Genomic DNA, 15,218 nt, shown 5'->3' on the forward strand with positions numbered 1-15,218 from the left:
TTTCTGCTCCCGCTCTGCCAGTGTTTGGTGATTATTCCATGTCCCACTGTGTGCTCATGTTACAACAAGATATTTGAATGTGAGTGCCATTTCCCTTATATTTCCACTTCTCATGCTTACTTTGTTTCTGTCTCTTTCTAAAAAAAAAAAACATTACTTTTGTTTTTACGATAATTACTTTTAGTCATCACAGTACTAACTTAGCGCGTCTAAAGCTCGTTGTATCGTTATTTCTGTCTTGGACATAATAACTAAATTCTCTTATATCATAGTAAGAGTATGCCTGTAGTTTTGATGCATGGTGGGTGTATTTTTGTCTTTATCGGTGTGATATGTGTGTCATTCATGTACAAACTAAATGAAATTGCCGACAGTTGGCATCCTTGTCTCAGGCCTACGTGCGAGGCAATCGGTTTAGTTATTTCATTGCACTCAACTTCCACACAAAATTCAACTCTCTTGTATAACACTTTCATTCAAGTAATCATTCCACATGACATTCCCATACTATTTAATTTATAATACACTGTGTTGCGACTAATTTCGTCAAATGCCTTCTGAAAATCACAAAGCAATTATATATTTTATTTTTATTTTTTATTTTATTATTATTATTATTATTCAAGAGATTTGTCTACTACCGTTCAAATCACGAAAAAGTTATCCGCCTTTGACCTTCCCTGAAACCCGCTTGAGCCGGTGAGAGCTTCTTATTCTCTTTGCCTCATTCTCTAATTTTTTTCTTTGGAGAATGTACATTTTCACCCCCATTAATTTAGCTTTCTTTCCCTTCTAGTAATTTGTTAATCTTAAGATGGTTGTGATGATTTGCTTGTTATGTGTTCGAGTGTTTGTAGAGTTTTGTGAGCATACCATCCATACCGGCTGTCTTAATGTTTTTTTGTTGCAGTAATCACCTTCATTAACTCTTCCTTCGTTATGTTTGTGTCTAAGATGTCGTCTTTTAATAGTGGAGCTTGCTTCGAGTATTCTGCTTTTCATTCGTCTTGTTCTCCTTTGAGTTTAGTACAATACTCCTCATAATTCTGTACTGGTATTACCTGCATGTGTTTCGCCTACCGGTGATCATTATTTTTTTTATGAACGTACTAAATTTCCTAGTCCCCCGTGTCTCTCTTTACAATCTCTTTTTGCGACATAACTATTTGTATCTATTTCTTTTTGTGATATACTCTTGTAATGATATCTCATTTCGTTGCCGCCTAAATTCTTTTTAAGCATGTTGTGCTGTATGCCACAATTCAAAGCATTCTCCATCAAGTCTGCTTTCCCCATAGCCTAATATTCTACGGAAAGTATTTTATTTCTCTCTTCGCCACGTAGTACATCTGTTTAATATTTTGTTTGCTTCTTCTATGTCACGCTTATCCAGATATGTGTTTACTCCCATCTCTATAGAATTCTGAGATCGTGTCTGCTAAGTTTTGAATGAATTTTTGTCCTTTGTCATTATCGCACGTGTACCTTGCTAATTTTATCTTACAAGTGATATTCGCGCATTCTAGCGCTGTGTTTCCTTTTAGCACTGTGTTGACTTCAGCTTGGATTTCTATGATTAGTGGCTGATGTTTGGAATCTATGAGGTCATCAATTTTAAAATGGAAGATACTATCAAACAATTCTGGGGAACATAAGCAGTAGTCTATCATACTGCATCCCTGTACACTTATGTAAGTATATTTCCAGTCTTTCTCACCAATTACTCTATCATTTACAATAATTAGATTTGTTGATTGACAAAAGTTTAATAACTGTTTCCCCGACGTTTACTTCCCTGTCTTGATTGTTACACATTGATAATATCAATGTCGATACCTTTATCTCAATGACATCGTTAATTCTTGCTCTCTATAATCTCAATCTGGTCATTTAATGTCCCTATTCCTGCACTGAAATCTTAAATTAACAGCACCTCGAAATATGGGTATTCAGCACTCATCTGTTTGTCTATTTGTAATTCTTCGAAAAAGCTCATGTTGACAAAATTAGAATTTTTTGGGTGGTTATACACACACCCAAGATTACAGGTGCTGGTTTTGACACTTTCACTTACAACACATTGCAGCGGTTCGTTCTCGTTTCTTCCGTATAAGCTTCCGATTTGTAATCAACAAACACTATTATGTCAGATGGTGCTCTACCGTATTTACTACCTTTAGATTTCAGTTTATTTAAAACAACAAATCCGTCTGATTGAAATATTTATTCTTTTGTTCCCCATGTCTCTACCAATCCCATAATGTCAAATTTATTTATAATGCATAGATTCTTTACAATTCATTTTCTCTAAAAGACTTCTACATATAGACAGTATATTTGTAAGTACGCATCCTTAAAAGTTTGTGCTTGACTCACCTGTGATCTAGGTTTATGCTGTAGGTCTTGCAGGTCGTGGTTTTCCTGTTGATCTTTTCTACCGCCCTTCTCGTACCCTTATTGCTCTTGACCTGATGCCATTGATACCCCCTCCCCTCAGATCATTGCATTCTCATGATACCCGCAGCCTCAACCACTGTTTGAATGTTCTACTTTTGTGTCTGCTTTACGTGTTGTCTTCATTATTATTACCCACAATTGAGTTTTCGTTTCCCCATCTTAATTCGCTAAGATCACTTTTGTTGCACTTGAGATGTATCACTCATTCTGTTGCTAACTACACTTCTCATTTTACTTTTACCACTGCCGCTATTGTTGCTAGAAATTTTAAGCACTGTGTTGTTCGTCGTATCTGCTTGATGGATATTACCTTCAATCTTCAGTTTATTAAACACCAAAGTTGTGTAGGCCTACTTGCATTCCTATCTTGTCAGTTGTAACTTCTCGGACAATAAGTGTCTTTCAGCAAGTACTTTTTTGTAAAAATAGTTCGTGGATGTACATATCTTGCAACTTGGATTTCGCTCCCAATAATTCTGCCTTCTTTTTGTAACACATGAATTTCACAACTATGTCCGATTTATTGCGCCTCCAGACTAGGAAATGTGCCCGCTCTATTTTGTCATGTCCTATGATAACTCCCAAGCTTATTTTCTATAATATCTTTCACAGCCATCTCACAGTCTTTCCATGATGCTCGCGTACTTGCACTTTTGACTTCCACATTTCAGAAAATAAAGTTTGTTTCTCAGGCATTGATTTTCACTGTAATCACATTTCATTTCGAGTTCTTCAATTTTCTTTCGTAAATACATATTTTCTTCCTGTAGCTGATCGACTTCTGTTTCTAGACTTTTAACTTTCTTTACCAGGTAGTCGAATTTCGTTCGCAGATTGTTATTTTTTTTTTGTCAATAGATCAAATCTTCAAGTTTGGTTCCGTGCTGCTTAATTTCTGCAGAATATCTTCTACTTTCTGCTCTAGATCTCTATTCACTGGCCCTGAATTTGCTTTGATGTTAGCTATCAATAGTGCTATCAGATTGTTCTCCCATATCTATTATTCTCCGTTGCTAATAGTTCTTATGAAGCATTTCTTATTTCGTTCGCTGCGTAGAACGTGCCTATATATATATCGTAGTCATTACGATAAATGTAAAATAGAATTATTTTAAAGGTTTGTGTGATAAGTTTAAAATCTTAAACCTAGTTTATGTAATGTAACGATTAATAGAAAAAAGTACGGACAAGCTAGAAGTGGCAGATATAGCTTGGTACTTCTAGGTTTAAACTCATATGTAATTCCAAAGATAAATTGAATAACATGTTATTTTGTGAAGATTACTTAATACTAAACTCATAACTCAGAATCAAATTCTTGATTGTTGGTTTTGGATTAACCTATTTATTTATTTATTTATTTATTTTACAATATTGCGAGCGACAGAGACAAGAAGAGAACATAAAATTGATGATAAAATGATTAAGAAGTTTTAATTTCATTAGCTGTTTTATAATGTGTATGAAAGCTGTGCTTCAGATACAGAAAAAGGAACTGTTAGAAAAAATTAATATGAAAAGGCACTTACTTTTTTATTATTGGTAGATTCAAATCAATTTTCAAGGCATTGCCTGTCTTCGACTTGCGTAAGTATAATCGAATGGCAAGTCTAGAATTAAAATGTAGACTTGAGGTGTGGTTAATTGAATATATAGGATTCTTGCCTATGAAACGGCGGAATGCAATCGCATGCCTTTTACATCTTTTGTCTGGAAGCTTTATGTGCATGTTTGATAGAATAAAATAAGTTTTAGCCTTGTTTTAATAATCTGGATTAGATTCTGCAAACAATCCTGACTTAATCCATTTACTATAAATAGTTGGTGTTTTGTACTCACGTCAACCTTAAATTAATTACACGTATTGACAAAATACCAAATTTAAATATTCATAATTTTAGAGTTTAAAGTTTTGGTAATGATCTCTCTGACGTATTATACTGAAAAACTCTGTTAGTCTGAAACCTATTGTGTTCTTTAAAAATTGTTTCTAGCTTTTCTCGTGATTGCCACATCTCTAAAAGAAAATTAACTATAGTATCTGTTTCTTTAAAGAAACAATGCTTAACTAACTTTATAAATTTAAAAAATATAATAATAATACCTGTTATGTACAGAGGCGTCTTTTCTTCTGCTTCGGCATCCGCTACTACTATCAGTTGTACCAATCGTTGAAACAGTTGTAGCTTGTAAGGAGTTCGTTTGATCAATTTCATCAACTCTAGTCCTAAAGAAATAATACCGGTAATAATAATAATAATAATAATAATAATAATAATAATAATAATAATAATAATAATAATAATAATAATAATAATAATAATAATAATAATAATAATAGAAGCTGACAGCTAGTACTCATAATTTTGATTGAGAAATACGTTAATACAGTGTGTCCAGAAAGTCATGAATTTGTTTTAAAATATACTTAGAAATATCATCAAAAGGAAGAGATGCATCCTTTATGCAGAGATTAAGCTCTGTATAGTGAGAAAGTTATACTTTTAAAAAGTTAAACATCATTAATTATTTAATTACAATTGTTAAGAGTGTTTGTAGAGTTGAAAAAAAGAAACAAAGGAAATAAATTGGAGGTAGATATATTTTTGTATACAGAAAACTTCTATGGAACCGATTGCAAACGTAACATTTCTCAATAGCACCCTTACAAAGAAGAGAAACAAAGTACTCATGTAAAGTTTGCAAAAATTTTATATAAGTATAAATAGTGAGTTTCGAAAAATTTTTCTTTCAACAATAGGAATCACGCTAGCAACACTGTTGTTCTGTCAGATGCCACCGGCGGATACGATCTTTGACAACCTAATTATAGCATATTTAATGGAAAAGAACAAACTTAATTATTTCAGGGAAAAGAGACTACGCATAGAGAGCACTTCTAGCTATAAAGTAAAAGCCATTCTTCTGAGTCGATTATTAGAAAACAACATATTTCCAGCTTATTACATAAAGCCAATTGTGCGTATCACAAGGAAATAATAATAATAATAATAATAATAATAATAATAATAATAATAATAATAATAATAATAATAATAATAATAATAATAATAATAATAATAATAATAATAATTTGTTTAGGAGTAAAGTTTTGTATCGATTTCTGGATAACTAACAACATTATGTGTTATTGCAATACTTATTTCTTTGGTGGGGGAGGTAATGGCTTCAAGTCTGGATCAAAATAGTACTTTGACATCCTTAACGTCAGTTAGCTAAACGACAGATTTTTTATTTTATTTATTTTATTTTATTTTATTTTATTTTATTTTATTTTATTTTATTTATTTTTTTGATTTTTGAGTTTAACGTCCCTTTCAGCTGCGAGGCTATCCTGATTTTTTTAATGCTTGATTTGTGCATATCTCGTAATTTTTAAAAATCAAGAGAAGTCATGCCAGAGGTTATTATGTATAATCAGTCCTGTGTTTTTCGCGAGGGGGGGGGGGGCGAGCAAGTATTCACCATGAAAATGTTATTCTACATTCTGATTGGTTATGAAGGCAAGCATCAAAGTTTGAGCAATTTGATGAAATTAGCATCTGCATCCATCTACTGATCTATTACCTTTTAAATGTGTAAAATATAGATCTGATCTTGTCTTCAAATCGATTTAAGTTTAAAAATTCATTTTATATATAAACAAAAACAAGGAAACGACTAGAGAAATTGCATTTTAAAAGAAGAATCAGACAAAGGAGTTAGTACTGCATACCGTTGCAAATGCCAGAAAGAGAGCATTATGAATAATGATTTCTGAATTGTTGAGATCTATTATCATGTTAGCTACAAACATGATATTAAGCGAAAAGGGGCAGTAAACATTCTTTGTTTCTAACTCTTAGATTTTTATCTATTTTATTATCGAAAATACTTTAGGATTTCTTTCTTTCTTTCTGTTTCTTAATATTTGCATAATAAATAAAATTTCGATAAATTATACCTTCATATAACAATGCCAATCGTGTTGTCCCGAGAACAGTTATTACAGGCTCAATGCCTTCTCCTGCTAACTCTTGGTTCTGTGGCTAAAATAAATAAAGTAATAAATTTTACTAACAAAAATTTGAAAATAAAAATAAAAGTAGAAATGATAACAAAATTCTACACTTTTTACTCTTCAGATCTTCAGATGCCTGTATTATTTAAATATAGTACGGGTATCATATCATCGAAACTAGTCGTACATACAAAAGTCTCTCAGCATGCTAAAACAAGCTACAAAAGATGTTCCATGTATAAGTTATAATTTGTTAAAAAAAATCATCCCTCTGCATTATTCAGAACACGAAGAACCATAGAGCTGGTAGCTCCTAACATTTCCGACTTCCCGCCAAAGTATTCTGTGCCCACTGCCGTCAAGGCTTACCTTTTGCCTACTTTTGACTCACCTTGAAATCAGTGCATGTCTCAGAATTCTTTTGAGAGCATGTCTGAGAATTATTCCCTGTTCAGAATTCCTTGCGCACCCATTGCACATTGATGAAATATGCATTTTTGGATTGCGAATGTATGACTTCCTTTACGCTAATATGGACTACCACTGCAGGTTTTCGAATGAAAATAGCGTGTGTTGAAATTTAGTTTTTCGACAAACTATGTACTTTTCAACAGATTCATATGAACTTTTTCTCTTATTTTGATGTAAGGAATCACCTCTTAAACGTTGTTGGCATAGTTCATTAGCACCCTGTGTATAGTATATTCATAGTTAATGGCAAATATGGCAAGTTATTTTCTATTTTTGGCCACAAAGAAACATTAACTTCAAAACTGTAACTGCCTATCAAATAACAATAAATAGTTATTAGTACCATTTTCAAAGATATAAATAATAAACTTCTTTTAAAAAAACGTGCACTATAAATATTCCGTAAAGTAGCTTTCTGCTAGCACACCGACATATCAGTAGTTCTAACGCGATATATTAGTAGTGCGTTTGAAAATGGGCACACTATTTGAAAACGGCTGATTATTGTCTTCTAGTATTTTTGCTCTTTCATTATTTAGTCTTATCAATAATATGTTTAATAAGAGAAATATTAAAAGAAAACGGAAAGCATACCACAGACGTATGACGTTTCTAAATTTTATTTATTTATTTTTTGATAGTTATATGCAAAACAAATTGAAAATTAAAATTAAACGAAGTTCTTTAAGTGGAGTATAAGAAAAGGACACTGTAAGGTTTCTTCTAAGTGTAAGCATAAGTGTAAGAGTAAGTATACCCACATTTACAAAATCTAACTACTACGGAAACAAATAACTTTACCAGCAGAGATCTTAAAATTTTGCAGGCTAAGAGTTGTGCTCTGGTATTATAGGAAGTCAATAAAATTAACAAAGCTCGTGTAAGTTGCGTCTGAAAATATGGGTTTCCAATTGCCAATTCTTCCAAGGTTTCTCTCGCTTTCTCAAAAATATACAAAATTTCATAATTCTCATCTTCTTGCTCCTCATCTATTTTCCCTGGTTTCATTCCTGCTTCTGCAACACACTCACAAATAATTTTAATTCCTATAGGAAAAAATATTTTTTTAAAAATAAATACTCAGATTGAAACTTGAAAATCAATTAAAAAAGAAAATACATTTTAAAGAATTATGTTCAAGAACAGAAATGCATTTGTTCCATTTTCTGTAAATATATTGTTAGCTTAATGCCCCACTAAGATATGGAAAAAGTGGTCCATACCTCACGAAAAGACAATACAGACACCACCTTTTAAAAATGTGAAATTAAATTCTCAACTTGATATCCCATTCTAGCCTGTAGAGGAGTCAAGCCACTGAAAGGTCATTCTGTATAGGATAAACAGATGGTGATAAATAATTACTTACAGAACATTACTAACCTTCTTACAAGGAAAGGACATGAACCTGTCAACGGGACTTCCTAATCAAACCTAGTCCATCCGATAAACATAACAAAGATATGTTCATGCACAAAACACTAGGTGCCATGGACAACGAAGTAAGTTCCTGGGGCCTATTGACCCTGTTAGTATAAAGAAAATCATAGACTCGCAGTAAAATAGCTATTACATCAACACTGTTCATTGGAAAGTCATGTTTTATAGTTCATTCTCTTCAGCATGAAACAAGCTTGCCAGAGGTGCTATGGATTGGGGTTGATAACGTACGTGAACAAAGAAAATTGGGAGAATGTCGGGAAAATTCCCTCCATAAGTCCCTCCCATCAACTTTGGACCCATCTGGAGTAACCCCGGGTAAAAGTACACAATCCAAATGCATCTCAAAAAATAGTATAGGCAATAAGAAATGTGTATACCAAGTTTTGTATTGCTAGACACAATAGGTATGAGGGGAAATCGTGTATTGGTGTACAAGCTTTCTCCTCATACCTATTGTGCCTAGCAGATAGACGATAGTATTCGAAGTACTTGTATTAAGGTACCAATACACCAATGTATATATATATATATATATATATATATATATATATATATATATATATATATATATATATATATATATATATATATATATATATATATATATATATATATATATATATATATATATATATATATATATATATATAGATAGATAGATAGATAGATAGATATATATATATATATATATATAGATAGATAGATAGATAGATAGATATTTTACAATATTCGTATATTACCCTCCTAACTGAAATATTGAGTTATATCATGATTTCTTCATGAAAGTTGAAGATAGATATAATAGATTATAATACGCATAAAATAATAGTCAATGGTGATTTAAATATGCCCCAAATAACTAGTAATGATTATGACCTTCTTAATGGAAATAATTTATTAAAAATTATTTATCACTTTTATATTTAAAATCATTTAATAATGTTAGAAATGGAAAAGGAAGAACATTAGACTTTGTCGAACATATCAATTAAGAACATATAGATCAAAGATAATATGAAAGTTATGATATGAAATCAAATTATTGAGCCTGAAGATAGATATCACCTTGCTTTGACACTTAGTCTTTTTATTACAGTACTAAATCTAAATTAATAAAACGTAAAGTAAATGTATACAATTACTGCAAATATAATTTTCTAAGTTTATACAGAAATTTAGAGCAAATTTGTTGGGGACAACTACATACGGATACAGATAAATGAAGTAATGAATTATTTTTATAGTATTCCATGTAATTATTAACAAAAATATCCTTAAACGAATTATTCATAAAACGAAATCCAATTCATACTGGTTTTCGTCTGAAATAATAAATGCAATTAAATTGAAGGTATATTATAGAGGAAAAAAGTAATGTTTCCAATTTTATTTATAAAACTTCAAGGAATTACGCAGAAACCTAAAGAAACAAATTAAATAAGCATATACTAACTATTTACATAAAATGGAAAATAATTTAATTAAAGATCAAAAAAGTTAGGAATTGTTTGAATAATAAATAGAGAAACACAACTGAACTCAATCAAGTGGCATATAAAGAAATACATTTTAAATCAAATGAGACAATTGCTATTTGAAAGCATGTACTTGGCAAATATCTCAATTCACAATATTCTCGATGCGAATTGCAATGAAATAGCAAACTGTTTACATATTCAATATATTGCGAAACGAACAGGAAGATGCCATAAAAAATGAAACTTAGTAAATCTAGTAAGAATGGCGAAATACCTACTTAGATATTAAAAGCTTATAGTAAACCTCTTTATTCTCTTTATAAACTTTTAAGTTATATTTATAATTTAATATTGAAAACATGCACGTTTCCTGATAAATGGAAGACTGGTAAAATAGTACCAATTTACAAATCAGAAGATCCAAGTGAAATTAGGCTATCAATTATCATCCAATTTCTTTGATATTTGGACCTTCGAAAATATTCAAACAAATTATTTACAGAGGGATATGTGAACATATACAAACATTCGTTTCACCTACTCAACATGGATTTTATGCTAAAGGATGGACTAAAACTAATCTAATCACACTTGCTCAATTCATTTCAATTGGCAAAACGAAGGTTTATACACTGATATAATATATGCCGATTTCTCTAAAGGCTTTGACAGAATAGATTATGAGATCTTACAGTAAAAGTTATTTAACTTGGTTTATAATATACGTTGTTGAAATTAATTTCATAGTGTCTTATTAATAATAATTAGACACCATATGCAGTATCTAAAAAGTTTTTATTAATTCTTGCATGTTCCAAGTCAAGTCAAGTGTACCTCATAGTTTAAATTTAGAACTATTGTTTCTCTGTTATCTATAAATCACTTAGTAAGAATCGTATAACTTCCAGAATGTTTGTCATTTGATGATCACTTGAAAATATTTAAGAAAATTAACACAATTAAAGATAGTTTAAAACTTTAAATAATTTAAATAATTGTTATGAATAGTCACTTCGAAACAAGCTCTACTTTTATTTAAAAAATAATATGTTCCATATGGTCCAAACTTAAAATATCAATTTAATAAATTATGGAAATATATTGATAACAACATCATGCATTAAGTAGTTAGGTATATTGATTGACAATCAACTTACATATAATTTACATACAGACAAAATGGTCGACGATTCATATAGAGTGTTAGAATTTTTTTTAAGAAATTCTAGAGATCTCAACGATATTTCATCAACTGTCTTTTTTATTTAATAGCTATGTTAGGAGTAAACTAGTATCAAATTAACAACATAGAAAGGATTCAATGTAAACTTTTAAGATATCTATATTATAGAAGGTATAAAAGAATAAGTAAATAAAGATAAAATTCCATATAAACACCTACTTATTAACTTTAATTTTGATTCATTGAAAGTGAAGAGAAAGATAACTATTCTCTTCAAATATTTCAATTATTTCAAGTTCAGATATTTCTTTACAAAATAGTAAATAGTTTATAAGATTGTGAAACAAGTCTTTGTTATTTGAACTTCCATGTTGAGAAAAAATTATACAATTTTATAAATTAGTTTACTGTACAAGATCCAAAACACAAGGATATCAAAATTCTCCGCTTATTAGAAACCCTAGAAATTATAATGAGATTATCTTAAATAATAGCAATCTTGATACATACATGGAATTTTAAAATGCTGAAAGGGATGCAAAATTTTAATCGAACCAACAAATCAACTTGAAATGTATAAGCCTATATAATTATTATTCTAGAATCGGTTTGATGTATTTTAGAATTACTTTGTATAGTTCTTAATTAAATCACAGCATTCTTCTTATAAAATTCTTTAGTCTAATTTTTAGTCACAGTGATTTCATTTGCACTTACAGAAATAGTATAATGAAGAGGAGAGGAAAAGTTAAAGGAGAAATATACTCACCAAAAGTTTCACAAATCGCTTCTTTGTAACGGCGACCTTTCTTCGCTATGTTCGTCAGCAAATTTAGCGCTTCAGCTTTTTCAACTAGATTACACACTTTTCGTTTTAGAACATCAAGCAAAGAAATCAGGACTCCATTTTCAATCATTTCAGAAACATATCTTTGTCTAAAGAGAGATAAAGATGATATAAGTGTTATGTTGAAGCTATATGGAAACAAATTACTAACCACAAACAAATAGAAATAATAATTTGGCGCAAGACGTAACGTTTTTCAGTTACTTCTCTGTCCTTATTTTTTCTAAGGTTGCATGATTATGCATTAAGACTAAGGAAAACGATGATAATGAAATGAATTATAACGGTGGAATAAATAAAATGGAGGAATCGGGAGAACCCCGAGAAAACTTATGGACATGGTGTTTGTCTACCACAAAGTCCACTTGGAGGAGCTCGGATCTAACTAAAAATCCCAGGCACCACTGAGCTATTGCTCCCTCTCCCTGTTTGATGAAGCACAAGCGAAAACAATTATTAAACACTTACTTTTAAACACTGCAAAAATTTGTAGAAAGTTACAAACGGTCTTCTCGAATCACTTTCAATTTCCTCAGTACATGAAAAATTAAAACTGGTTAATCTGTCACTTTGCATAGTTGTCCTCAACCATTAGATGACGTAAAAATATATATAAATACAATGGATAAATAATGAATATGCTATATACAGACGAAAATGTTCACCTTTTTCACTACTTAAATTGAAGCGAAACGAACATGTAATCAAACTCGCACGAAGAGTATTTACTATTTACTTCAGAAGGAAACTAAAGTTAATGTACCACTGGAAAACTTCTAGTGGCACGATTTTACTATACGTATGACACTAAGTACATTGCCAAAACTGTATTTGTACTACGAGCAATCGCTTAATAAGGAATCAACTGTTACTGCTATCACTGAAGAAAGAAGAACAAAAACTTCCAAGAAACCTCTTTTGTTTGTGTGTAACATTAAATGAAAAAAAAACTGTAGACAATTAAAGTTCTTTAAGACATAAAATATTGTAATTTCACAGATGGAAAAATCTTCAGAACTGTTGACTGAAGGTCCTGAATTAGCAATTCAAATAAAAACGCCGGAATAATTACAATGCATTAATTTTGAATTACAAAAAAATTGAACGCAAAGTCTTATGTATTCAATTTTTGATGAATATACTACTTTTAGTATTTCATTTACATTGAGGAAGTTGAAAGTAGTTCGATGAAACCGTTTTAGCTTTGTACAAATTTTTAGGAAGCTTAAAGATGCGTATTTAATTATATAAAAGCATCCAATAGTACTTCCAAGTCATTTTAAAAAAATATAATTATAGTTTACTTTTGTTTTTGTCCGTGTCAGTGTGAAATTTGTGATCTTACCAGAAGGGTTGGAACTATATAATTTATGCCTATAATTGTATATTAATTGTTTCAAACGTAATTACATCAAATAACATACTAATCAATCTTATTCTAAGTCAGATTCTAAAATTAAACTCTAAGAATATTAAGAATATTAGTCGAAGATACGAAATAAATGATAGAGTTCCGGCAAGTTCGATGTTTTGTCAGTTGGTTTATCCAGCGTACTGTAATGCTTAGATTTCATTTATTTTATTGTAGATTTTTCTACAATTACATCGAAGAATATACGGTATATATATTGAAAGAAACAGCAGATTTGAAAGTGCTGAATCTTTTAAACGAACTAGTTAGCCATGAAGGATAGATTTCTGAAATTGAATCCACATTCACTTTCAGATATAGATAGATATAGGAAAGACGAAATTGAAAATTTTGTTTATGGACGAGAGCAGCGAGAAAGACATTCTTTTCAGAGGACGAAGATAAATTTGACACTTAAGCAGTGGCTGCTCTTTTTTGAGGGAAGTAACATTGGTAAAAATTAAAATTTTCTCGCTAGAAACCAAGGAAAGGAATCTTATCTAATGTAACAATTCTTGAACTCAGCTTTCTTAAGTTGAATGAATATTTCCTCTCTTAGTTCGTAGCAACAAAATTTAAACTTTAACCAATGAGGCTTTTTAACAACAGCCACTGCATTGTTGTAGGCGCAGTAAGTGAAAATGGAAGTGAAAGTGATGATAGAAATGATTCAGTATAATAGAATGACCTAGTATATTTAAATAAACTGAGTTGAATTCTACCATAAGTATGATAGATTATATAGTACAATTCAGATGTCTACAATTCAGTGGGCCAACATAATTATTCCTAGTTGAATTGTGACATTCATAACCAAACAATGTGATGTTTCAAGACAGAAGATTTTTCCACATCCCACCCATCTCCACCTTCAATTACGTTCTATTTTAGTGTGTGTTATACTGTTTCGATATGACTTTGAATTTTACGTCCCACGGTTATGCCGGCTAGGCTAAAGGAGATTCGATATGACATCTAGTAATGCATGCATATATTACTTGTGCCAAAAATCAAACCGCAACACTATAACATGAACACAAATAGATGTAAAGTACTATATAATCTATTTAGTTGAAGGATTGTTAATAAGGGAAAGAAATACAAAGAATAAAATATTGTCTTGTTGTCAAGGAAGTTCCTAATTTGTATTTCAAAAAAATATATATGTATATTGAAGGAAACAATTGTAGGTCTATTCATACACCAACAGAGTTACGTTTCCTCTACATAATCTACACGGACGGTTATACACTTCTGCCGACGTTACTTCACTTTTCAAAGAAGTGTTGTAGGATACATTATTATGGGTAGCAAAGCATGGTTTCATTTCGGAAAGGATTCTTGGTGTCAAAGTAGCGTCTATTGAGTGAATGCTCCATTTCCAAGAAGATGATGGTCTTTGCTGCTGAATCCAGGGAATATTCAGCACGGGGTAAGATTTCGAACTGGCTCTATATCAGTTCAAACTAGTAAGTAGTATAAAACAGGGTGATTAATATCTTCGATATTTTATGTATCGCAACGTAATTTGATTTCCAGATACAAATTTCATTTGTTGTCATAATTGACAATCGCTGAAATTACTCACTAATAACCAGTATCTCAAATATAAATAACCTAGCTCTGCGTCTCATAAAAATTTTCTGATAAACCCGTGTGGATAATTTCGGTTCACGCTGAATCCTTTTTCAACACATGTTACAGTTGTGAGCCTGAATTTGGAACCAAGTTTACAATGCATAGTTTCAAATCCATGGCTTGCAACCAATCCGAATATTTGCTCATGAATGAGTACATATCTCTAATAGATTTTGTTTTAAATAAATCTTTATGCATTAGACAGCTACATATATTGTATTTTCTTTTTATCTTTCCTTCGATATTTTGACACTTATAAAGTAAAGGAA

At 30.8% G+C, this 15,218-nt stretch overlaps 1 protein-coding gene across 1 annotated transcript in view; it reads right to left on the minus strand.

Moving 5' to 3' along the window:
- LOC145667456 (armadillo-like helical domain containing protein 1) overlaps positions 1-15,218 on the minus strand; it is a 60,000-nt gene that overhangs the window by 33,354 nt on the left and 11,428 nt on the right. Inside the window, exons 3-6 of the mRNA XM_081734935.1 lie at positions 11,823-11,989; positions 7,751-7,995; positions 6,422-6,506; positions 4,562-4,684 (exon numbers count right to left, since the gene is read on the minus strand). Of these exons, the coding sequence (XP_081591061.1) occupies positions 4,562-4,684; positions 6,422-6,506; positions 7,751-7,995; positions 11,823-11,989 (620 nt within the window). The remainder of the gene's footprint in view (positions 1-4,561; positions 4,685-6,421; positions 6,507-7,750; positions 7,996-11,822; positions 11,990-15,218) is intronic.

This window comes from Thermobia domestica, chromosome 1, assembly GCF_964235325.1.
Source record: "Thermobia domestica chromosome 1, izTheDome1.hap1.1, whole genome shotgun sequence".
Classification (NCBI taxonomy): Eukaryota; Metazoa; Arthropoda; class Insecta; order Zygentoma; family Lepismatidae; genus Thermobia; species Thermobia domestica.